The sequence below is a fragment of the Equus caballus genome, chromosome 8 (assembly GCF_041296265.1).
Source record: "Equus caballus isolate H_3958 breed thoroughbred chromosome 8, TB-T2T, whole genome shotgun sequence".
NCBI lineage: Eukaryota > Metazoa > Chordata > Mammalia > Perissodactyla > Equidae > Equus > Equus caballus.
In genome coordinates, this window is record NC_091691.1 from 16,673,753 (window position 1) to 16,698,601 (window position 24,849).

The 24,849-nt window shown below is 44.1% G+C and overlaps 1 protein-coding gene across 4 annotated transcripts in view; it reads right to left on the minus strand.

Annotated features, from left to right (window-relative positions):
- Positions 1–16,367: 16,367 nt before the first annotated feature.
- CCDC60 (coiled-coil domain containing 60) overlaps positions 16,368–24,849 on the minus strand; it is a 157,870-nt gene continuing 149,388 nt past the window's right edge. For 2 of the 4 annotated variants that reach the window (XM_005612563.4, XM_023647053.2), the window contains 5 exons: positions 23,574–23,636; positions 22,772–22,894; positions 20,429–20,560; positions 18,657–18,846; positions 16,368–16,793 (listed from right to left, as the gene is read on the minus strand). In XM_005612563.4, coding sequence (XP_005612620.3) covers positions 16,692–16,793; positions 18,657–18,846; positions 20,429–20,560; positions 22,772–22,894; positions 23,574–23,636 — 610 coding nt within the window. In that variant the 3' untranslated portion in view covers positions 16,368–16,691. The remainder of the gene's footprint in view (positions 16,794–18,656; positions 18,847–20,428; positions 20,561–22,771; positions 22,895–23,573; positions 23,637–24,849) is intronic. The other 2 variants (XM_023647055.2, XM_023647054.2) reach the window with 1 other exon arrangement.

Genomic DNA, 24,849 nt, shown 5'->3' on the forward strand with positions numbered 1-24,849 from the left:
TACTCTGGCAGACAGTTTGCTATCAATAAACAGGGCAGTGCCTCTTGCCCAGATGCCTGTTAAATTTGCCTCTCCCCCATCGTGAGTCACTCTTAGCCAAATTCTCCCTTGTTGAGCAGCAGACTCTGGTGACCCAAGGTGGGATGCTCTGTGGTCCCTTCTGCCAATTTATGACCAGAAGTTGGATGGTCATTGAGGGTGGGGGAAGATAGTGGTAAATGGGGCCAGGAGAGGTGGCAAGATGGCTACTATGTTTGGGTGCCTTTTCTGTAACTCCCTCTAAGGCTCAGTTTTCTTTTATAAAGTGGCAAGATTCGACTTGATGATCCCTTCTTGCTTGGCATTTGATGAGTTTGAAAGGAGGTGGCTAGGGCAGCTGTTTCAACATTTTCTTTCAAAAGAGACAAATATAATGGATGATGCTCATGAAGGTGACACCACCCATACTTAAGCTCAATTCTTGGAAAAGTAGCTGCAATACCACTCTTTTCTTTCCCACTCAAGAAAGTCCACTGAAAGCCAAATAGTAAGTGTAATGTTATAGTGAAGCATACCTATCATGGTACCTGGCACTTAGCAAGTCCTCAAAACCATATGCTATTTTAAATTATTATTATTTATAATTTAGGCTTAACCTACAACTAGGGGTAGCCAAACTACACTCCATGGGCCAAATTCAGCCTGCCACCTGTTTTTGTATGACCTGTGAGATAAGGATGGTTTTTGGATTTTTACATAGCTGAAAAAAAACAGAATAATATTTTGTGACGTGAAAATTGTATGAAATTCAAATTTCAATGTCTATAAATAAAGCTTTATTGGAACACAGCAATGCTTATTTGTTTATGCATTGTCCACGGCTGCTTTCACGCTACAGTGGTAGATTTGAGTAGATGCCACTACCACGTGACCCACAAAGCTGAAATTATTTGTTATCTGGCCCTTTAGAGAAAAAGTTTGCCACCTTCACAGACTGTAATCTCTATTGGAATCAACAAGCACATATTCAGTGAGCATTTGTTGTATGTGTGAGGCTCAAGACCATGAACATCTTGCTCATCATTGTCTTTCTAGTTCCGGATACAGAACTGGTTCTCAGTCAATTCTGTTGAGTTCATTGTAACCCAGATGTCCTGGGATTCTGCATCTTACATGGATGATTGCCTTACAATTGTTCGAGCTCTTCTCTTAGTTGATCCAGTGGAATTATAGTCTTGCACCTGGCTGCCCTTGCCAATTATTTCTGGGGGTCTTTGAGGAATGTTTCCGTGTTCCCCGTATCTGTTCTAAGGGTCTTCTTCTGGGCTCCTGCTCCTGAGTTCTCTGCTGGACATCTCTCATTGCCTTAGCCCTAAACCTTTTACTGCAGCCTGGAGGTAAGAGGAGAAAAATGCTTCATAGAAAAGATAACCTGGACCCTGAATCCTGGACTTCACATATCCCAGAGCACATACGTCATGCTCATGGGCACTCCAACTGGTGCCGCTCCTCTCCTGCCACAGTTTTGTGGGGTTGCCCTGGTTCCCACAGTCCGTAGTGCCTTTAGCCATCTCTCCCCCAAATCAGGGTTGAAGCTCCAACTCCTACTTCCTTCCAGAGAGAGGAGAATTCTCTCTTCCCTGATGACACAGAAATATCTTGAGAGAGATGTGGCCCTCCCCTCAGTGAAGATCTTTTCAGAAGAGTCCTTAGCTTCCCTTTGCTTAATTCAAAAGCCTCTGAGAGGGATTCTCGCCAAACAAAACAGAAGTCTTCCCTCCCTGTCTTCCTGTGATGCTCTCAACCTCTATCTGAGGAGCAACTGCAAAAATAGTGGTGGCTTTAAAACATGTGTTTGTCTTCCACTTGAAGCCTACAGGTGGCACAAAACATCAAGGTCCAGTTTCACAGCACAAATAAACAAATGATGATTGAATGTACTCTGTCTATATACACATACATTTACGTATATGGTAAAATATAATAATCTATATATCTTTACATAGCATATATAATATGTGTAGTATATAGCACTTTTCTCTATACATGTACTTTTCTCTATACAGCGCATCATACAGTAAAATATGTTTATTATATATAATAAGTTATATACTAAATTACTATAAATATTAAATTATTTTAAAACTTTGGTACTTTATTGTTAACGACTCATGACTATGGCCTCACACTACGGGGATTCTGACCCAGGGCTGGTTTCTCTCTGGTTCAGAACTCCTGAGCCTGAGAGTAGGTACTAATGCCCACAGTTGAGACAAATCTCTGAGTGGGCTGCTTGGTTTCACTCACTTTTCTACGCCCACAGCCCGGGTTCCTCCAAATTTACCTAGCTCTGGTGTTTAATAATGATCTCCATAGTCCCCAGGACTGGGGGCAAAGGAGGTGAGGGGCGAGGATAGGACAAGTGTGGATACAGATTGGTGACCTCCTCTTCCTGGTGATCTCATTCTTCCAAGTGTATGCCCTACCGGTGGCAGGTTATTTTGGGCTCCTGAGTCTATGGGGGTGTAATAACATCACCTGTGCTGTGTGGGCACAGATGGACGAAGTGGATACTCAGGAAGCTGGAGGAAGGCAAGAGAGGCATTGTGGGGGTTCACAGGCTGAGCAAAGCACTTTGATGTTGCACTAGTGGTGTCTGGTGTTAGCTTGTGGCTGCGAGGTCCTTCTGGGGACAATGGCCATGATCAAAGAACCAGTGGCATTGGCAGTGGTGGTGGTGATGGTATTGGCAGTGGTGAGAATGACGCCTCCCTTCTTTGCTATTTTTTCTTATGACAAAAGTCATAAATTCATGGTAAACATTTAAAAAAAACAGGTAAAAAAAAGTTAGATCCCATCACTGAGCGATTTTGCCAAAAAATATCCATGGAGCTAGGTACTAGGTACTAGATTCTGGGAACAGAAGGAGAATAAAACAGAGTCCCTCCTTCCTGGAGTTTATAAATAGAGGAACAAAGGCGTAAGGTATTTTCAGAAAGTGACAAAAGCAATGAAGAAAATAAAATAGAGCCCAGAGAGTAACTTGGTGGGAGGTCACTTTAGAAGAGGTGATCATTAGCCACATTTTCATGTGTGTGCTTTTCAAGGTCTTTTTCTCTTCAGCACCTGTCCTTATCTTTCCCTTCTGATCTGGTTATGTCTCATCTCTCTGAAAATGGGATCATGACGTACATTCTGTGTTGCAATCTCATTTTTTTCACTTAATATATTGAGAACATCTTTCTGTTTCATTATTTATTCACCTGCATCTTGATTTTTATGGAAGCAGAGCAATTTATCAGGTGGGCTGTACCATGCTTACCTAACCAGTCCCTCATGACTGCACATAGGTTCTTTCCAGTGGGTTGAAGTGGTGGTGCCTCCCGAGTCTGTCCTTTTCCTTCCATCATCCCTGCCACATTCCTGTCTCAGATTTGTACTGTCTCTCACTTGGACCATTGAAATAGCCTCTAACTAGTCCTCTGCCTCCATCTTACACTCTTTTGCCCAGATTTTATATTTCTCATCATGTCACTCTTCTGCTTCCAAACTATCATTGGCTCCCTATTGTCCACACAATAAAACCTAAACACCTTAGTTTTATCCCTCCTGGGTTGTGCACCTGTGAAACTGGATGGCTTGAATAAATACGTGAAAAGATGCTCAACATTCTTAGTCATTAGGGAAATGCAAATCAAAACCACAATGAGGTACCCCTGCACACTTACTAGTATGGATATACATGTATATATAATGGGACATAACAAGTGTTAGTCAGAATGCAGATAAATTGGAACACTTGTACATTGCTAGTGGAAATATAAAATTGTGCAGTCTTTGTAGAAAACAGTTGGGTGCCTCCTCAAAAAGCTAAACTTAGAATTATTATATGACCTAGCAATTCCACTTCTAGGCACATACCCAAAAGAATTGAAAACCGGGACTTGAACAGATACTTGCATGCCAGTGTTCATTGTAGCATTATTAACAATATCCAAAAGGTGGAAACAACTCAAGTGTCAGTAATTAGATGAATAAACAAAATGTGGTATATACCTACAATATTATTCAGCCTTACAAAGGAATGAAATTCTGGTCCATGCTACAACACGGATGAACCATGAAAACATTATGTTAAGTGTATAAACCAGACGCAAAAGGACAAATGTTGTATAATTACACTTATATGAAATATAGAATAGGCAATTTCAGAGACACAGAAAGTAGATTAGCGGTTACTGTGTTCCAGGGAATGGGGAATTATTGCTTTGTGGGTACAGAGTTTCTGTTTGCAGTGATGAAAAAGTTTCTACAGTGGTGATGGTTCCACAACAGTGTGAATATAATTAATGCCAATGAATTGTATACCTACAAATTGTTAAAATGGAAAATTTTACGCTACGTATATTTACCACAATAAGAAACAGCTAGATGGCTTGTCCGTCTCTGCCTCCGTGCCTTTGCTCACATGATTTGCTCTTCCTGGTGCACACTGTTCTTGCATCTCTGCCTGTTGAAATCCCACTCCATTTTCATGGCCCATCTCAGATGGTGCCTCCTTCCTTAATGACTTTCCTAACTTATTGTCTCTCCATCTGTTCTCAAATCAATACAATCGTTAATTTGTTTGAGCTTTCAGAGGACTTTATCTGCTCCTTTTGGGCTGTTTCCTTGCCTTAAGCCCCTACTAGGCTATAAGTTCTTTGGCATGGGGATCGTACCTTATTCATCTTTGCATTATTCATTCAACAAACATTTATTAAGTCCATACTATGTGTCAGTGCAGAATATAACGCCAGTGTTCCATAAAAGTTCACTTAATGTTAAACTGAGTTGAAATGTCAGAGGTGGTCTGCACCCTAAATCCTCAGAGGGATTTCAGAGTGGTGTAACTTTAAGGAGGAGTCACTTTCCTCCTTACTTAAAAGCATGATTGACTTTCATTCCTGAAAGTAGTTGACTGTGATAGGTTGTTTTGCTTTTCTTCTGGGAACATATATCATCCTTCTTTTAAATTGTTTCCTTTTTCCCTTCCCCTAACTCCAACTCAAGTGATTTCAGTGAGCTGCCATATTCTTATAGGATCTCACTCTCTTGGTCACTGTTGATTGGTCCAGGGTGGACACCTGACCCAAGCTGGGCCAATCAGAGCTTTTCCCTGGGATTTTTGAAACTAGAACAGAGAAGGAGAGCCTGAGGTGTCATATTGCCATCTGTGTAAGAAGGTGGCATGTGGCAGGATATGATATGGCTGATACACTGAGAGAAAAAGAGCGGAAGCAGAGAGAAAGAGCTCCTGGTACCAGTTGCATCCAAGATCCAGATGAACCTTTTTCATCCCATGGCTTGCTATTCCACTCTTCACTGTATTTCTTGAGGCAACAAATTCCCCTCTAGTCTAAATTAGTCTGAGCTGGGATTCTGTCACTGGCAATCAAATTGGTGCACCTCTCTGAGCCTCGGTTATATCATTAAAAGTGATGATAATAACCTGTTCTTCATAGAATTGTTATGAATATTTTAAAAGGTGATGAATATGAAATACTTATGATAGTGCTTGGCATGTAATAAATGCCCCATAAATGTTAACAATGATTACTACTTAAATCAGTACCCATGGTGCCTGGGGGCAATGTGGGTGGTCAAGCTAAGTCTATTGAATAAGAGAAGAGATTAGTTTTGATTCTTCTTTCCTCTCTGTCCAATACAGAAGGGTCCTTCTTCATGACTTTAGTGCCTTTCTGCTTTCTGTCTTATTAGGCCCAGTCATGCCTCCTTCTCTGATGACAATCTGAGTTCTGAAGGTCCCTCACCACTTTCAGCCAGTTCTCATTGATGTGTCTCCCACTGTGGGGGCCTGAGACACAGATGGGCTTATTCCATCCTCCAAACAGAGCCTCACCTCGCTACATTCCCATTTGGCTCCGGCTGGTAGACACTCAGTGCACAGCTCCAAGGCTTAATTGCATTCTGCTTGTATGTTGCCAAACACTAAAACCTTGTTGTTGGAGTTAAGTGTTTTGGGAAATGGGCTGGATTATTTCACCGACTGAGGCTTCGGTCGAAGAGTCAGAACTGCTGAACGAGCTGCCAGGTCCGACCTTGGTCTCCAGTTGGCCCACCTGTGCTCACTGGGGAGGACGTGTTGAAATGTTCATTGTGAGCTCTGTGAATTAATGTGGAAGATGTCCTGCTCCTGCAATGGCATTTAGTAGCACGTGGAAGGCTCTCACTGTTATTTTAAATATATCATGAATTATTCAAGACATTAAAAGTATAGCACCAGCAAACACTTAAATCGTGATTATACTGTGCCAGGTAAAGTTTTGAGTGCTGTAGGTATACTGACTCAATGAGTCACAAACTTTGCTGTGCATTAGAATCACCTGGGTAAATTTGAAAAGCTCCTGCTGCTCTGGCCGCACCTTGCACCAATGAAATCAGAATCTCTGAGCGTCAAGAGTCTTAAAAACTCCTCAGGTGATTCAAATGTGCAGTCAAGTCTGAGAATGGGTGAATGAACTCATTTAATCCTCACAGCAAGTCTGTGAAGCTGGTGCTGTGACTACCCACATTGTACAGCTGAAGAGACTAAGATACAGCAGATGGGTTAAGTGACTTGCCCAAGGTCACACAGCTGGTAAGTGTTAGAGCCAGGTTTGGAACCAGGTTATCTGGTCCTAGGGTCCATGCTCTTAATCCTACAACTCTCCCTCCACAACTCTACGCTATATCCTACATCAGAACCCTGAGTATGTCCCCATCTTATTCTCTGTCCCCATCCCACTCACTCTCTCATGATTTCCTCTGGGCATTTCCAAAGTCTCCTCATTGGTCTTCTCGCCTCTTTCAGGCTCTCAGGTTTCAGGCTCTGTCCAATAGAATTATGATGTAAGCCACATATGTAATTTTAAAGTTTCTACAAGTCATATTAAAAAGTAAAAGGAAGCAGGTGAAATTAATCTCAGTAGAATATGTTGCTTAACCTAATATACCCCAAATATTATCTTTTCAATGTGTAATCAATATTAAAAATATTAATGAGATAGTCTACATTCCTTTGTTCAAAGTTCCATGGGAATTTTGTGGTTACAGTACATCTCAATTTGGACCAGCCGCCTTTCACGTGCTCGATAGCCACACACAGCTAATGGCTATCGTACTGGACATGAGGCTCTAACCCACTCTCCACCCTACAAGCAGAATGAACTTTCTGAAAGGAAAATGTCACCAGTTCTCTCGCCATTTTAAAACATGTCCCTGGTTCCCCATTACTCTCAAAATAAAGTCCACAAGGTCCTTTGTGCTTGGGTTCCAACTTGCCTTTCTAGATTGTCTTATAATCTCTTCATTCACAGAAATTCCAAACATAACCAGCACCTTTCTTTCCCTGCAAATACATCATTGTTTTCAGGTCTCTGGGCCTTGGCACAGATGGTTTCCTTTACCTGGAATGTCACTCCTCTTTTCACTTCTTCATTAGAAAACTCCTTCTTTTACAAGACCCAACTCAATGCCTTCTCCTTTTAAAGTTTCCAGGACTCATGTAGGAAGAGTTACTCCAACCTTCCTATGGATTCATATGATGCTTTGAACATAGCCTTTATCATATTTGTTGGTAGCTGTCTGCATACTTGCTTTCCTCACAAGACTAAGTGCTTCCCCAGGGAAGGGTCCACGGCTTACCCATCTATCTGCTCCCAGTGTCTTTCTCACTACATGCCTGTCAGAGAGGGGACACATTATATTACACCCAATCCCCTTTGTTCATTTTCATTACTTGCCTGGTTTGTGGAAATGTAGGTTTGGTACCATCGTGATCTAGCCCTCTCATTTTACAGATGGGGAAACTAAGGTCCCAGAAGAGAAAAGGACTAAATCTGTTGCCATCTGGTCATCTTTCTGGCTAGCCCTGCTCAGCTATCCTGTTAATTGGTAAGTTTTCTGGAAATATCAAACGATGTTAGCTTGAAGAAGAGATGAGAAAGAAAGTGAATCTGCTTTATGTAATCAGTGGTTCATGAAATAATAAAGTGTAAATAAGATGTTTGTAAATGAGACCACATTTCCAATGCCCCAGAGTTGCTGGATGTGTAATGGAATCCTCTTATGAGTTCTGCTATAAAGAGAAAAGAGCATCAAATTTATCGCTTTTGTAAATTTTCATCCCCTTTCTCCCCAGTCGGAACTGCTTACAAGAGATCCTGCTGCTGTTTTGGCAAAGCTGGGTGATGGTGTTTCTGCACCACCCCAAGTAAAAACGGGTTGGGGTGGATTATCTGCTTCTTTGATCCCCTGAAGCATCAACCCTCTTTGTTTTCATGGCTGAGAGAGATAATCAGAATGTGCTCCGAAGAGCCAGTTTGTAGGAGTAACTAAAAGACATTACAAAGTGTTGTTTCATGCTCTTTAATTCAGATTCTTGGCCATCTGACTTCCTGGTAGTCTCAACCATTGGAAAGGTGACAGTAAAATTGGGACTTTAGTATGAAAAAAACAACTCTATGTAAAGGTAATCTTTCTAATTGAACAAGTTGGTCCATTGTTTCTCTTGGCAACTTCAATTTTGCTGGGAGAAAAGCCAGAGAGCCAAGGAAGAGACAGAGGAAGGATTAATTAGAAAAGCAGTTGTCTGGGACCATTTAGTGCAAGTTCAGGTAGCAAATCCCCCAGTACCTGAGAGCATCGCTAGGGCACAGAGAGAACAACACCAATTTCATAGGCATGCTCGGTGTTCCAGAATTAATATGGCCGGAGATTTAAAGAAGAGGCATTGAAAAAACCGAACTCTTAGATACAGAGAACAGATTGGTGGTTACAAGAGGTCGAGGGTGGAGGAGCTGGGTAAAGGTGGTCAAAAGGTTCACACTTCCAGTTATAAGACAAATAAGTCCTGGGGATGTAATGTACACCATGGCGAAGGTAGTTAACAATAGTGTATATTTGCGAGTTGCTGAGAGAGTAGATATTAAAAATTATGACCACAAGAAAAAAATTGTAACTATGTATGGTGGTGGATGTAAACTAGAGTTATTGTGGTAATCCTTTCACAATATATATATCAAATCATTATATTGTACACCTAAAACTAACACAATGTTATACGTCAATTATGTTTCAATTTAAAAAACCAAGCAAGAATGAAAAAAAAGAGAAGAGGCATTGTAGTTTCTTGGAAACAAGACTGAGGATGAGAAGACAATGATGTCATTATTAACCACTTCATATCGTGGACCTCTCATCTCCTCTTGGGTTTCCTGGCTTGACTGTCTGATACCAGTACAGACTGGTGCCATTCCCAGTATAGACTGAGTGAAAGTTCCGGGGTCAATCCACATCTAAATTACTAGTAATGCTTAAAATATACTTTAGTTAAGATAGCTTTAAATGTAAGTTCCAGTACTTTCTTCTACTGCCTAATGGACCATCTTGTGCCCTGTCACCCCTCCAACCCGGCCTGCTTTGGAGACCACTGCGCTAGGAGATTCACGTACTCGGCATCTCTTTTCACATGTGGTAGATACACTGTGGGTTGGCTCTGATAACACTCCCCACCTTACACTTATTTCATGCTTTTTAAAATCCAAATTGGCACTTTCACACCTGCTGCAAAGCTGAGTGATAAAACATCTGCATTCTTAGTCTTTCCTTTTTTTCTTGATGGATGTTGTGGGTTTAACTCAGGATTTTCTCTTTACTTTACTTGCGTGATATATCTGATGGTAGTCTTTCCACCTCCTGTCCACCCATCCTGTGAGAGGACGGGCGCTTCCTCAGGGGTGCTTAGAATTTAGCTATGCTTCTCCACACATCTAGTGTCTCTCTCTTGTTGTATTAATTAGGGATCTTTTTGTTGCAACTGTGGGAAACCCAACTGAATCTGGCTTAAGCAGAAAAGAGAATTTGTTAGCCCCCAAAACTAAACAGTTTAAAGGTCTGGCAAGATCAAGATGCTCAAATGGTGTAACCAAGATTTGATGTCTCTCTTATTGCATCTCTCAGCTTGATTTTCCTCTCTTTGTTGGCAGCGTCTCTCTGTGTGGTGGCTCCCCAGAGGCTCTATGCTTATTTTATCCTTAGAGTCAACAAATTCAGAAGAAAGCTCTTTGTTCGCACAAATTCCAACAGAAGTTCAGGGATTGACTTTTATTGGATTACTTTGCGTGTCCATCCCTGAACCATTTGCTATGATTAGGGAAACGTAATGCTTGAATTGGCCAGGTCCTGGTCACATGACCACACCTGGCACCAGGGTTGAATAGAGTCACGGGGAAGGGCTGTTACCTGAAGAAGAGAGAGTGGGCAGGCACAAGCTACACATGTCTCCCACAGCTCTGAATGAGGACTTTCCCTGACAGAGCCTCGACCACAGGGTTGGAACAACAGAGTCCTTTGCCTGGATTCCAGCTTTCTCTTTGTAATGCGATTGTGTGCTAACTACCCAGAGTCAGGTCAAAGTTCATAGGTTAAGGGTGCAGTTCCCAACAAGGATGCCCTCAGTTAAGATTTCAGCCACAAGTTCGGGCGTCCCCAGGCCACCTACACTTTCTGACCAAGTGGTTACAATTTGGGGGTCCCCAGTAGCTCCATCAGATCCAATAATTTGATAGAACAACTCACAGAGCTCAGGAAAGTGTGATACCCAGGATTACAGTTTTACCATAAAGGGTACAAATAAAGACCATCCAAATTAAGCGTTTCATAAGATGAGGTCTGGGAGGGTCCCAAACATGAAGCTTCTGTACCCTCAAGATGCATCACCCTTCCGGCACATCAATGTGTGATTACCAACCAGGGAGGCTCACTCAAGCTTCGGGTGTTCGGAGTTTTTACTAGGGTTTCATTATGCAGGCATGATTGATTGAATCACTGGCCCAGTGCCTGAACTAGATCTCCAGCTCCCCTTCTTTCCCTGACCTGCAGGAGAACAGACTGATCTCACATGACCCAAAGCCCAACTCTCTAATCACATGGGCGATCTCTCTGGTGTGGCCAGCCCCCAATCTAAGACTACCTAGGGGCCCACTGTGGGTCACCTCATTTGCATAAACTCAGTGAGATCCAAGGAATCCACCATAAATAACAAAGATGCTCCTATCATTTGGGAACTTCCAAGGCTTCAGAGGCTCCCTCCTAGGAACTGGGGATAAAGACCAGACATTTCTTTATTACATGCTATTCTATGCTGGATCCCAACTTCTTCCCAGGCCTGGGGATAAATCGTTGTCCACCATTATCCTCTGCTGCCACCACTTCTACATCCAACATCAACTTCTGGTTGAGACTTTCAGCATCTTCCTCCCACAGCGTCGTTGGAAGGCTCCTCTGGAGACTCCTCCTGTACCTTACTGCTCCCTATTCCCAGCTCTACTCTCCCTTCCTCCCAGAGCTTGTGGTCTTGGAAAAGTCCACCTCCCTGTGTCTCCATTTCTTCAATGGTAAAATATGGGATGTGGATCGGTTTCAGCTCAGCTAAGATGGTCCTTATTCCAGGAAGCTTTCTCTAGAGGACACTTTTGCTTATTTTCTTGTGGCTAGCATCTGAATCCTTTTTCTTTTTTTGGGAATCCTGAACATTAAGAAATGACTCTTCCTCCTTTTATAAAAGTCAACAAAGCCAGAACTTGCTTTCTCAGCCCTTCTTGCAGCTTGGATGTGGTCATGTGACCCAGGCTTTGGCAATCAGGCGTTTATGTTCTTCAAGGCAGCAATGTAAAGACTCAGGGTTACACTAGCCAGAATCAGATTTATTGCTTGTGTTTAATGACATTGACTGATACACCTTCCTTGACCTTGATACACCTTCCTTGAGTTGCCAGATTGGTGGCTTTCTGTGTGTTTCATCTGCACCACTTTCTCTGTCGCCACCACCATTGTTGTCATAGCTAACACGTGTTGAGTTCTTACTGTGAACTGGATGCTTTACACACACTGTCTCCTCGATTCCTATTGGTATACCCATTTTACAGATGAGAAAGACGGAAGTGAAGACATCTCCCAAGGTCATGCAGCTAGTGAGAGCATAATTAAGATATGAACTTTCTCAACCTGACACTAGAAACTTCTCTCTTAACCACCATGCTATAGGACTGCCATTGAACCCTTCTGCACGATCCTGGAGGATAGGGTCTAGGTGTCTCTGTTTTTTTACCTCTGGCATCTCTCACATGGCCTGGCACATGGTCGGTACTCAATGAATACTTGAGCTCAGGTAGATGACAAGGTCTCACCTGGCTCAAACATTCTATGAACATCCAGGAGCTGCCCACCCATCTCCCACCCACCAAACTGTACCCCTCCCTCCCTTAGCTCCTTTCTCCCAGTTGCTACCTCCGGGATTTGTTTTCTAATCAATATGAATCATTCTCCCTGTCTCATAGAGCTGCTGTCAGGACAAACTAAGATTAACATGTGAATCACTTAGCACAATGCCTGGCATACAGTAAGTACAAAATAAACGTTTCTTTTAAATTTAGTTTTTTTTGGCTTGTATATGCACAGAGTATCTCAGGAAGATATACAAGCTACTGGGCATGGCGAGACTGCCTCCTAGATGGGAGTAGGGTCTGAGGTTTGGAGGGGGAAGAAAGGTTATTTAGTATATGTCCTTCTACACTGTTAGAATTTATACTCTATGCATACATTCCTTTTCCACAAAAGGGGCAAAAACTATTATGAATAGTGCAAAAAACCTTTGTCTACATATTTACCATATTATTTTCACCAGCCCTCCTTGTCTCTGTTTTGCAGGAGATTAGAAAATTCCCTTCTGTCCTTAAATTTACACTCCAGAGGGTCAGCAAACTATGGCCCATGGCCCACATCTGGCCTGCAGTCTATTTCCTCTAATCTAAGAATGGCTTTTATATTTTTAAAGAATTAACATATGTAAAAAGAATATGCAACAGATATTTACTATCTGCCCCTTTACAGAAAAAGCTCCCCCAGGGCACATGTGGTTTTAAAAACTCTCATGATACCCACTCAGACGGCTTGGTCAGAGCAGTGGGACGGTGGATCCTGCTCACCTGGGACAGGCTTGGCACATGGTAGGTGCTCACCTATGGTTCTGATGAAGATGCTCACAGCAAAACTACTTCTCCCTGTGGCTCTTCTTTGAGTCCGGGAGCTGGCAGGTGATGTATCGTCTCTCTCTAGTGCCCAGTCTGTTTTAGTAGAAAAGATCTTCCCTAGTTTGAATAAATACTCCTTGCTGAAGCGGGGTAGGTCTTGTTGCTGCTGTTAATGCCTGCCGCTTTTTGGGCAGAGAAGGTTGTATTTTGCCAGCGAGCATGATGGGAGCGTAATACTAAGATACACCACTAGATGGAGCTACAGCTCTGAGAAATAGGCTCGGAAGGAGGCAAGCGGGAGGGCGGAGTAAGTCTTGTGATTTCAGCATCTTCCCGGCCCAAGGCAGACGCCATCTAGATTTGGCTCTGCCACCTGCTGGCTTTGTGGTTGCTGGCAGATGACCTTAAGTTTCAGTATCTTTACTTATAAAATGGGAATTATAACAACACCCACCTCAGAGGGATGCTGTGAGCATCGAATAAGATAATACTGGAGTGCTGTTTTATTTGCAAACTGTGGAGTGCAGTGCAAATGTAAGTTAATACAATGCCAGGAAGCCCCAGCATTAGAGCTTTCCTTGAGCATGATTCCAAAAGTCAGATAACTTTTGCGACCTCCTTGTCTTATATAGTGAGGGGGGGTGGTCAGAGGGCAGCAGTGGGGGAAAGGAGGAAATTCAGAGTCAGCTGGACATGAGAGCACAACCTTGCGGAGGCTCCGTTGCATCATCTGGAAAGCAGGTGAGCCCTGCCTTGCAGGATCATCAGGATGACATGAGGTACACAACATATGTCAAGCATTTTTTGCAGTGTCTGGAACAAAGCAGTCCCTCTGTCAGCGCTGGATTGTGAGTGCGCTGCTTGATGCCTTTTGAGATTCTGTCCTCAAACCCCTCTCTCTCCTCTCCTTGTCTAGCCTCTCTTCCCGCTTCCTACTTTAACCATGGTGGCCCCTGGGATGTTGATGTCACGTTTCTGTCTCCAGTGCAGCCCTCTCCCCTGTGGATCCTCCATCCACGGCGCACAGGCATCTTCCACTCGATATGCTCAAAACACAGCTCCTTACCTTCTCCTTCTGAACTTTCTTTTCTTCCTCTCCTCCTGGTACATTAAAGGCACCATTATCCACCAAGAGATCCAAGCTGGAAAACTGAATGTGATTCCTGGCACTCCTGCCTTTTGCGCCTGCTTGTAACCCGCCATTCTTAGATTGGAGGTCATCAAGTTCGGCTGATTCTACCTTTTAAATATCCTTTCAATGTCTGCCCATCTCCACTGCCATTGCTCTCCCCACAATCACTGACGCAGCCTTATCTTAGCTCCTTGCTGCTTGCTTTGCGTTCACACAGTAGCTATTTCTTTTTTCTGAGTGCAAATCTGATTCTTCACCTGCTCAAAATCCTTCCATGGCTCCCTATTGCCAGTAAGTTGGTCTAAATCTCATAACATGGCCTAGAAGGCATCTACAAATCTGCTTCTACCTCCCTCCTCCCTTTCCCTGGCCTGCACTGCCAATTTGATTCTTATAGTCCAGCCAGATTCATGTTATTTTAGTTCCTCGCTAAAATGACATCGTTTCTTTTTGCCTCTGGGCCTTTGCACGTGCTTTTCTCTACCCAGAACATTCTCTCTGCTCTCCTCACCTACTTATCCTTCTCTCCCTGGCTCCTATTCAACTTGCAGATATTATCACCCTCTCTAGAAAGCCTGTCCTGATATATCAGGTAGGAGTTTGTGCCTCCCTCGCCCTATGTCCCCTGGGATGTCCTTGTACTTTCTTTAGTTTGTCACCATTGCACTGATCCTCTAGTGTAATTAAATGCCAGCTGTGCTGGTCACCTGACAATTGAGATATGTATGAGTCATATATTAATTTGGCAGAGTCCCCATCCTGTGTCTAGTGGGAAGCCAAAATGTGCATTCGAGATTTCTATAAATCTAGGGAGCTCATGTAATAGTAGTCTATTTCTGACTTTCTGCTCCTACTAAACTATTTCATTCAGCTCTGAGTCCCTAAAGCCCTTTCTTTGCCCCCAAGCAGGCCCCGATGTAGAACATAGCCTCTTTTTCTTGTTTCCTCAAAACATCACTCACAGAGGACACTGGGTGTGTGTGACAGAAATTACTGAAAGTCTAAGGTGATGAAGTGGAAGGGGTTGGTTTTCCTCAAGTTCTTAGAGAGCCTTTGGCTGGCCCCACCCTGGGAACTTTTCTCTGGTTGGTTTTCTCCAAAGCTCCTGCCTCCCTCTCGTATTACTCAGGCTGCTTTTCCTTCTTCTTCTTCTTCTCTTTTGGCATTCCTCCTTTCTTCTCTGCTACTGCCACCCAAATTTCTGTTTAACACAGAGATGTTTAGAGTCTCTTTTTTTTGCAGACTCTTACAGACTGTGTCTCACCTTTACACCCCAATGTCTTGTCAAGGCATCATGCTAAACAAATGGTATAAATGTGGAGAGATGTGTGATGTTGGGCAGTCCCTCCACCCTCCCCATCACCTTTTGCTGACCTGTCTGTCTCCATGTAAACTCCACGAGTGCAGGGGCCTTGACTGCTCTGGTCATCGCTGTATCCTCAGAACCTAGAACTTGGTTGATGCATATTGGACTCTCAATAAATATTCATTGAATGAGTGAATAAGTGACTGAATAGGTGAACAGATGCGTGAGATATTGCTTAGACTGAAAAATAGTGTTAATTCAACTCCCCTCTCCCCTTTCTGGATTATCATGGAGAGATGTTGAGGCTCAGCCCATATGAGTGTTCTGATAATCCAGGCATAACAGAAAATCAACTCCAGTTGTTTAATTGTTAATTCAACTCAGCAATCAAGCTTGCTTATGCAACCATGACCACCAGAAAGTATATGAGGACTCTTGAAGCTGAGATTTTCTTGCACATCATTGGCCATGTTGGGAAACTGCCCTATCTATCCATCCATCCATCCAACCATCCATCCATCCATCTATCCAACCATCTATCCATCCACCCATCCATCCGTCCATCCATCCATCCATCCATCCATCCATCCATCTATCTATCCATCCATCCAACCAACCATCTATCTATCTAACCATCCTTCCATGGCAATATATATAAAATTGAGAAACACACTCTAGCTCCATTGGTGTGAAATGGAGATAGCATCAGTACCTAATTAACCAAGTTATTGTGAGATTTAAATGATATTATCAGGCAATAATACCACCCAGCACTGGGCTCATTGCCTAACAAAAGCTTAATAAATGGTGACTGTTATTATTAGGATATGAATACCATGCCCAAATTGCACATCTACAACTCTTTCCCAGCCAGACATCAAACGTTCAGTTCAATTTTATTATCCAGAACTTGGGGAAGAGGAATAGGGTGAAGGAATCTGGAGAGGAAGTAGGTAGAGTCAGGCTGGACCAATGAGGAAGAGAGACTGGGAGGTTGGGGCTGGGGTGTGAGGGTGAGGGGAGTTTCCATTTGGGAGTATCTCCCTCTAGATTGTTGCCAGAAGTCAGTCTCCAGATGGATCTACTATATCATAGTGAGTATCCATGAGAGTAGGCAGGAAGCAGAAACAGAGGCAGGAGGCAGAAACACAGTGTAGACTAGCCCTCCTCCACTGGCGTAGCCGATCGACTCAGGCCTAGACTACACCTGGGCACTGTGGGGCCGGATGGGGATGTTGATCCGGTTCTGCAGCCAGTTGATATAATCCTCTTGGGGCATATGGATGATGTGTTCTCGCACAAACTGCAGGGCAAATACAGTGGCAGCCTCAGATTTGATCTGCAAGCTGGACTCCATGCCTCACCCGCTCCGAAGATCCCAGAAGACTGGTGATTGAGGCTCATGGCTCCAGGATGCCCCCAACCACTCAGGCATTCATAATGCAAGGAGCATCATGCTGGAGTGGTTCTCTCAAGAAAGAGACCCCTTTCTAGCTTCCTGGTTCACCAGGCTAATTTTAAGCCCCTTCTTGTCGCTATTGACCCAAATAAATGTGGAGAGAACAAGAGAACCCAGCTGTCTGCATTTTCCTTTCTTTTCTACTCCTTAATATCTTTTAAAAAAGTAATTTGTCTTGAAACATTTTTGGTTCATAGACCCCTTTGAGAATTGATGACAACTATGGGCTTGCTTCCAGGAAAGGGTGAAGATACAAGATGTAGTTTCATATAGGATCTAGATTAAGAGACCCTCACATCCAGGTTATCAGAAGTTTTGTGACGTTCTCACTGGGAGAGGATCATGCCAAGATTTACTAACCAGGGCCATGAACTCACTTCAGAGAATGGGGGATCCTCCTTACCTCTGTCCTCTTACCCACTCAGAGATTGCTTCTTCTATGTTCCCATAACTGGCAGGTGGAAAGTAGACCCCATAACTGGCACGGAGGGGTGGACAGTTGCTTTAGAGTTAGTTTTGGACTAGCCTACCAGAGTCTTTTCTGAAAGAGTCTCATGAGATGCAGGGAGTGGAGACTGAACATATGAATTTGTCTACAAGGTCACCTCCCTTCCCCCACTCCTGACCTTGCACCCGTCTATACACACTCCAGTCAACCTGTGGAAGAGCCTGGCATGAAACATCAAGAGGCCTGAGAATTCCACCATTTGAGTCACTTCTTTATCTTGAGGCATTGAAAGCCCTATTGAAATGTACAAGTGCTATCTGATAAAGTTAAGGAAGTGACTCTATTAACATTTTTTAACTCCTTAGTGTGAAAGGCTTTCCCCCTCCCTCCCATATGTTGATAAAGATGCTCCAGGAACTTCTAGAGTTCTAGAAAGTTCTAGGAAGTTCTAGAGTGGATGGTGATGGTAAACCACTATTGAAAACCATTCAGTGACTCCTCAGCACCCTTGAGATGAAGACCTAAATCCTTAACTTGACCTTCAAAGGTCTGCACAAACTGACCCCTCAGTGCCCTTGGAAGCATGCATCTCCTTGCTTCCTTCCTTCCAAACACCTAGGCTGCAAATGAGTTCTTCCAATAAGTCAACTTGTCTCTTGCTCTGGGGCCTTTGCACATGCTCTTCTCTCTCCTGACCTGCTCTTTCCTCTTTTCTTTGTGGTGCTATCTTTTCATCATTCAGGTCTCAGCTTAAAAGTCACCTTGCCCAGTTGCCCTAGTTAAGATAAGTCCCCTCTACATTTACCTTAAATCAGTTCTCCTCAAACTTTATCTTGCATAGAAATCACCTGGGACCTCATTTAAATGTAGATTCTGCATTGGTAGCTATGGTTTGGAGCATTTCTAACAAGCACACAGGTGAGGTCCAGGCCGATGCCCCATGGCCCACAGTTTTGGTAGCCAGATATAGAGTGCTCCTTTTTATGATTACCAGCTATTTTATTCATGTGCCCATTTATTTATGGCTCTCTGAAGCCCCTGAGTTTCCAGAAGGCAGAATTTACAAAGAATACAATATCTCCTGGAGTTGAATGGCCAAGGTCATGTGACAATCCCCCCCATTAGATGATTAGCACCATAAAGGCAGAGACTTTGTGTGTTTTGAATTGTGGCCCCAGCACTTAAACAGGGCCTGGATGTTGACAGATGATGGAACGAGGGCACCCTAGGCATCGTGTGGGGAAGGACGTGGTAGTTACCTCAATGGCCACAGCAATGTCTGGAGAGCACAGTTCCCAGATTCTCAGATCCTGCAGCACCTTCAGGAGGACGTGGGGCCGGATCCTCAGGTCCAGGTTTTCCCCAAACTTCTGTAGTTTTGCCAGGATCTTTTTGGCGGGGCGGAAATTCTTCAGATCCTCGGGGAGTTTGGACAGCAGATCAAAGTACCTCCAATTTCAAGAAGAGTGGGCCAGTTAGGAAGCAGCTGGGAGATGCGTACGGGCAGCTCAGGCCTCCATCCCCTCTCTGTCTTTCTACCACGCATGTGATGTCTCCAGGACAGTATCCACCTTTATCTGGGGGACTTTTGTCCATTATAAATGTAAAGAGCCCACAGAACATGCAAGTCTTTTATTTTTTAATAATAAAAGCTCCAGTAAAAGCTGGAGCATGATTTACATCTCATTAAAAAAACAAATTAAGGGCATGCTTTAAAGAGATGCATTTACGATTTTTCTATCAAGCAGCCAATGTGAAAAGCTAGAAGAAAGGAAGGCACATTATGATTCTGAAGTTTCTCTTTTGAGAGTTAATCAGACCAGGGAAGGAAGGACATCTGTGGGATACCTTCCAGTGTGCAAGAGGCTCTTACACATAAGATGGAGGAGGAGGAGGAAGAAGTGTGTGTATTTCCCATGTCCCTGACAGTGAGTAAGCTTGGCCCACAGGTTTTGTGTGTCTCAGTGGGTTTTGAGAACCTTTCTGAATGCTGTAACAGAATGTCAGTGTAGTTTGGTAATCCATTCTTGAGATGGTGGGAACGAGATAGATTCTCACCTGGAGATGGTTCAGGTGTGATCAGGGATTAAGGCAAGAGACAGCATCTCTTTAAAAAAAAAAAGGTGAATTTCCCCCCTAATATATATGTACCCATTGTGGAAAAATTTGAAGGAGAAATTGATTATCCACCATACATCTTGGACTACTCATGCTGCTTTATCTTTTATATTTTGTGATGTATATTCATGTCTCCTCATAAGCTCCCATTCCACCTTATTAAAATCATGGAAGAGATTTTGGGTACATTTTCAGACTTCCTCCTCTTCCTCTTAGATCTTGATTTACTCTCCCTCCCAGGATGGAGTTCGTGAAATCACAGTTCATCAGACTCAGTTCTGTATTGCAGATGAATGTAGAGTCTGGGGTCAGACCAGGATTTAAATCCTAACATTACCTTGTTTGTAAAGTAGGGATTAATATGTATCCTTCAGGATTTTTGTGGGGGAATAAAATAGATAATTTGTGAAAATTTCTTAGGGTGGTGTCTGGCATCCAATAATTACTCAATTCATGCGCCTTTTTGTTGTACTTATTATCATCCCCGTGCTGGGGCACAGTGCTCCTAGGATGTGCCTGCCTGGTTTTGTATCATTAAGGGGTTAAGTTATTTGGGGAATATAGTGATGACGACATAGACCTCAGAATCTGTAAAATTTTCAGGTAAATTTGCCTATTCTGCGTTTCCCATAGGGGCTTGTGAGTTAGTTTTTATTTGCAAGTCTGAATCAAGCAGAAGATAAATATGGAGAACACAGCAGGCTGAATTATCTGTGGTTCAAGAACTGAAGAGTTCTTGCCTGACTGTGCTCCAGATATAGGCTTCCGAGATGCCCTGTCGGCAGCCAAGGACAGTTTTGGAGTGACGTCTCTCTATGTCTTGAAGGATAATGGGATCAAATGTGATTTTGTGACAACAGCCCTCCCTTCACCCGCTTCAAGAACCATCTTATCTGGCTCTCAGGGTCTTTACCAGTGGTCTGCAATTTCTTCTGCGTCTCCTTTTACCACGGGGACTTGATGTCTCATTTTTGCTATATCCTTTTGAAAATTTGAGACAAGGCTGAAAGAATGGAACTTCTGGAGACCTCTCTCTTCTTGGCGCCTGCATCACAGGTCATATGAGAAAGAGGAAGAAGAATCAGACCCTCCTCTCCGTTAGCCGTCCTAGCTGCCCTTTGAGATCTGACTTCAACACCTTTTCCTTCTATAACCCCCTCAGCCACTCTTATTTCCAATCTGGCTTTGGCCACAAAAATGACACAGCTCTCTCCAAGGTCCTGAAACGCTCTTTTCTTGCTAAATCCAGGCACGTTTTAAAGATCAGCCCTCATTCTCTCCCTATTTTTGATTGCATTTACACAGCCTTCTCATTTGTAAAATGGAGGATACTAATGGTTCCTAGTCCTTAGAGGTGGGGATTAAATGATATAATGTGTGTAAAGTGCCAAGCTTAGTGCCAGACACACAATAGGTGTTTAACTCGTGTTGGTTCCTCCCTTCCCCACGCCTGTTATCATTTCGTGCATATGTCCTATCTCTCCAAGGAGACTTTATATTATAAATATAGCCATGTCACTCATCTATATATGAATTTCAATGGCTTTTCATTTTACTTATCATATAGTGCTCTGAGTGACTTGCCCTGCAAGGGATCATTCAGCCCCTACAACATTTTCCAGCTTCTTCTCTGTCTTTCCCATCCCTTCTCTCCCAGTATTTTATACTTTGGCTCATGATCAAAGTCTCTGAGATGAAGTTCAACCTCCACAGCTGGGCTAGGAAAGCCTTTTATGATCTGGCCTCTGTCTATCTCTCTGATTACCTTGCAAATAACCTAAGCCCCAGCCACATCTGCCTACTGGCAGTTCCTGGCCCACTGTGTCCCTTCTGGCCTCTGGGACTTTCCTGTTGCTTTTCCCTGGAACTCCCTTCCCTCCTGTTTTTCCTGTGTGATTCTCTGGGTTTGAATTCCACATTTACTACTCAACCACTGGATGACATTTGACAAGAGACATCTCTAAGCCTACTTTTCTTACCTATAAAATGGGTCTGAATAATAGCACCTAACCCATAGGATTGTTGTGAGGGCTAGGTGATAAATGAATACAAAGCTCTTACACCTGTGTCTGGTACATTGTAAATGCCCTGGAAATATCATCTGTTTTTTTTTCTTGAGGAAGATTAGCCCTGAGCTAACTACTGCTAATCCTCCTCTTTTTTGCTGAGGAAGACTGGCCCTAAGCTAACATCCATGCCCATCTTCCTCCACTTTGTATATGGGATGCCTACCACAGCCCAGCTTTTGCCAAGCGGTGCCATGTCCGCACCAGGGATCTGAACCAGTGAACACCGGGCTGCCAAAAAGAGGAACCTGTGAACTTAACCGCTGCACCACTAGGCCGGCCCCTCATCTGTTTTAATTAAACTGAAAATGTAGCTTCCTCCAGGAGGACCTTTCTGATTGCTGTCAGAGGCTAGGCAGGACATCCTTTTTCTGTGTTCCCTTAGGCCCCTTCTTACTCCCATATTGACTTTCAACAACCTGTGTGGTAACTGCCTGTTTACTTGTCTGTCTCCCTCACTAGACTGGGAGCTCCTGAAAGGCAGGGGCATGTCATCCTTGAACCCGTGGCCCGGATCAGCTAGTCCATCCACGCTGAGAGGGAGAGAGGGCACAGGCTCATCATGCAGCCTGTGATGAATGGATGAGTTCACTGGGGTGAATGGTCACTGCAGTGAAGGGGTAGGCTGAGAAGGGAGGCAGTTATTGCGTTGTCAGAATAGAAAAGAACAGCTTCCCATGGCTTGCTGGTGCTCTTAAAATCATGATCCAAGGCTTAATTATGACACTGATGGCTGTGCATGACCCAGCTGTCACCTACCACTTTTCCCTCCTCTTCAAATTTTCCATGTCCCTTCCAGCCTTGGGACTTTGTATGCACCTTTCCTGCTGCCTGGAATGTCCTTCCACCTTCTCACCACACCACCAGCTCCTCCTCATCCTTCAGGGCTCAGCCTTAAAGTCACCTCCTTAGAGAAGTCTTCCTGGATTACCCAACCTAAGTTAGGTCCCCATGATTTCTCTCTCTCTCATAGCACTCTGCTCTCTTCCTGCATAGCAATGATTATAATTTGTAACTATATATTTTATCAATTCACTTATTGTGTGTCTGCCCATATTTTTCAGGAGACTATAAGCTCCCTGAGGGCAGGGAACAAGTCTTTCTTGTTCCCTGCTGTAGCTCCAGTGCCTGGCATCGCGTGGGCGCATAGATGAATGTCTTTGAGTAAATGGATATATGCATGCCCTTACTTCATGAGGATTTCCATCTTGTCCTGCAGACAGAAGCCAGCCTCCTGGGCCACGCTGTAAAACTTGACCCTCATGGCGTTACAAACCCCACTCTTAGAGTGGATGATGTCACGGTTGGTGCGGCTGTAGACACAGATACGAAGGGCTTGGGGGATTGGGGCCAAGGGACAGACCCTTGAGGCTGGCCTCCCTGGGCCCCAAGGGGCTCTGCAGTGGGGACTCCCTGTACCCCCTGAGTTCTCCGTCCTCACCCGTAGCCTCCCTCAGCAATCCCCTGGATGTAGGAAGGACAGATCTCCTTCAACAACATCAGGCTCGTGGTTCAGGCCTTATTAAATGAGCCCACAGGGAGACTTCTGGTCACAAGAGCCCAGCAAATGTTAAAGACAGTGAGATGACGGAATTTGGAGCCGGGAGATTCAGGTTTCAGCTCCAGCACCACCACTTCCTAGCTGTGTGGGTGGGGCAAGACATTTCCTCTGGCCAGATTTCAGTGTGCTTCTCTGTAGAATGGGATGATGCTCCCACCTCATAGGACTGGTTTTGAGGAATAAGCAAGATAATAAATATGGAATGCTTTGCCCAGCGGAGGCACAGAGGAGGAATTTCTTCCCGTTGTCTGTGTTGTTGCTCAGCATCTTGGCCATGAGCCCTCTGCCCTGGGAGTCCCGTGTCCTTCAGCAGTGTCTATGGCTTCAGGGGAGTCTGGTCTGCACTGGGTTATTTCCACACCCCTGGGAAGATGGAGTGTGGCCATCACTGTCCCTCTTGCTCGTCTCCTTCCATTGCCCACGTGGCCTACCTTTTAGACTTCTTTTGGACTGGCTGAATGTGACTCTCTCCACTTGTACTGCTGGATCTGTCACTGAAACACAAAGGGATGGTTTCAAATGCCTGAAGCCTGCTTTTCATTAGAAGGCACCTTTAGGGCCCCCGCTGGCACCTACTAAACTCCGGGATTCAGGTAAGGGAGGAGGTTCTAATCAAGGCACCAGTCACAGAACTCAGTGTGTATTTTTCCCGCCTCTTAGCCTTTGCTCCCACCATACCCTGCCCAGAGAGTCCTCCTTGTTTCTTTTCCACCTACTCAAATCCTCCCCTGTTTAATGGGCACAGCAAGTTCTGCATGCTCTGACTCTTCTAGTCCAACACTGGCCTTTGCGTATTGTTAGGATGACATATTTTCTGGATCTCAGTTTCATTTGTATAAAATTGGTCTCTCCTTCTGGAGGATAAGTTTATTGTGGACCCTTCCATCCTCCCCTCTACACCCTTCAGCACTTAGTACAGGGCTGGGTATAGATTTGGTGAAGGCATGGTTAAGTCCTTCTAGTCATTGTCTTTGGTGTTCCTGACCCCAGACTTCTTTCAAGGATTCTCTTCTCTAAACTGGATCCTAGAGCTGAACACGCATTTCGCTTGACTTGGGAGGCAGATAGAGCTGGGTTCAGAGCCCAGACCCTCACACCGCCACCTCCCGGTCCCTAGGCAAGCAACTCTACTCTGGATCATGCTTTCTTCATCTGTGATCAATCAGGTCCTCATGCTCTTTGACCCTTTCCAGGTGTGGGCTGGTGTGTTTGGATTCCATCTAGCTGCCTCAACCCCTGCAGATGAATTCTTTTGGAGAGCATGTTTGGCTTTGACCTTCTTCCTATAGATGGCTCTCTTCTTTCCTAGAGCTGACACTGTGACTCAGGGAGGAGGTGGGAGGTGAGGGAAGTAATGTTATTAGCTGTGATAAACAAACAGAAATAAATAACAAAAGCCCCTTTTGATTTTCTCAGTCTTCCCTTCCCTTGGCCCTCCTTGAGTTTCAGCCATGCTGGTCTTTGCTCAGTGCCTCTAAACTTCCTCCTGTCTCAGACCCTTTGCACATGCTATTCCCTCTGCTTGGCGCACTGTTTGTACCTTCCCCAGTCATAGGCTAACTAATTCTTCTTTTTTTCTTCAGGTCTTAGCTTGAATGTTAAACTCAGTTGTGGTAAGGACCCTGGTGCTCAACATACACTAAATCCTCCATCCTTCTCCTTCAGTACACATTCCATAGTCATGATTATATGGCTAACTCTGTGGGA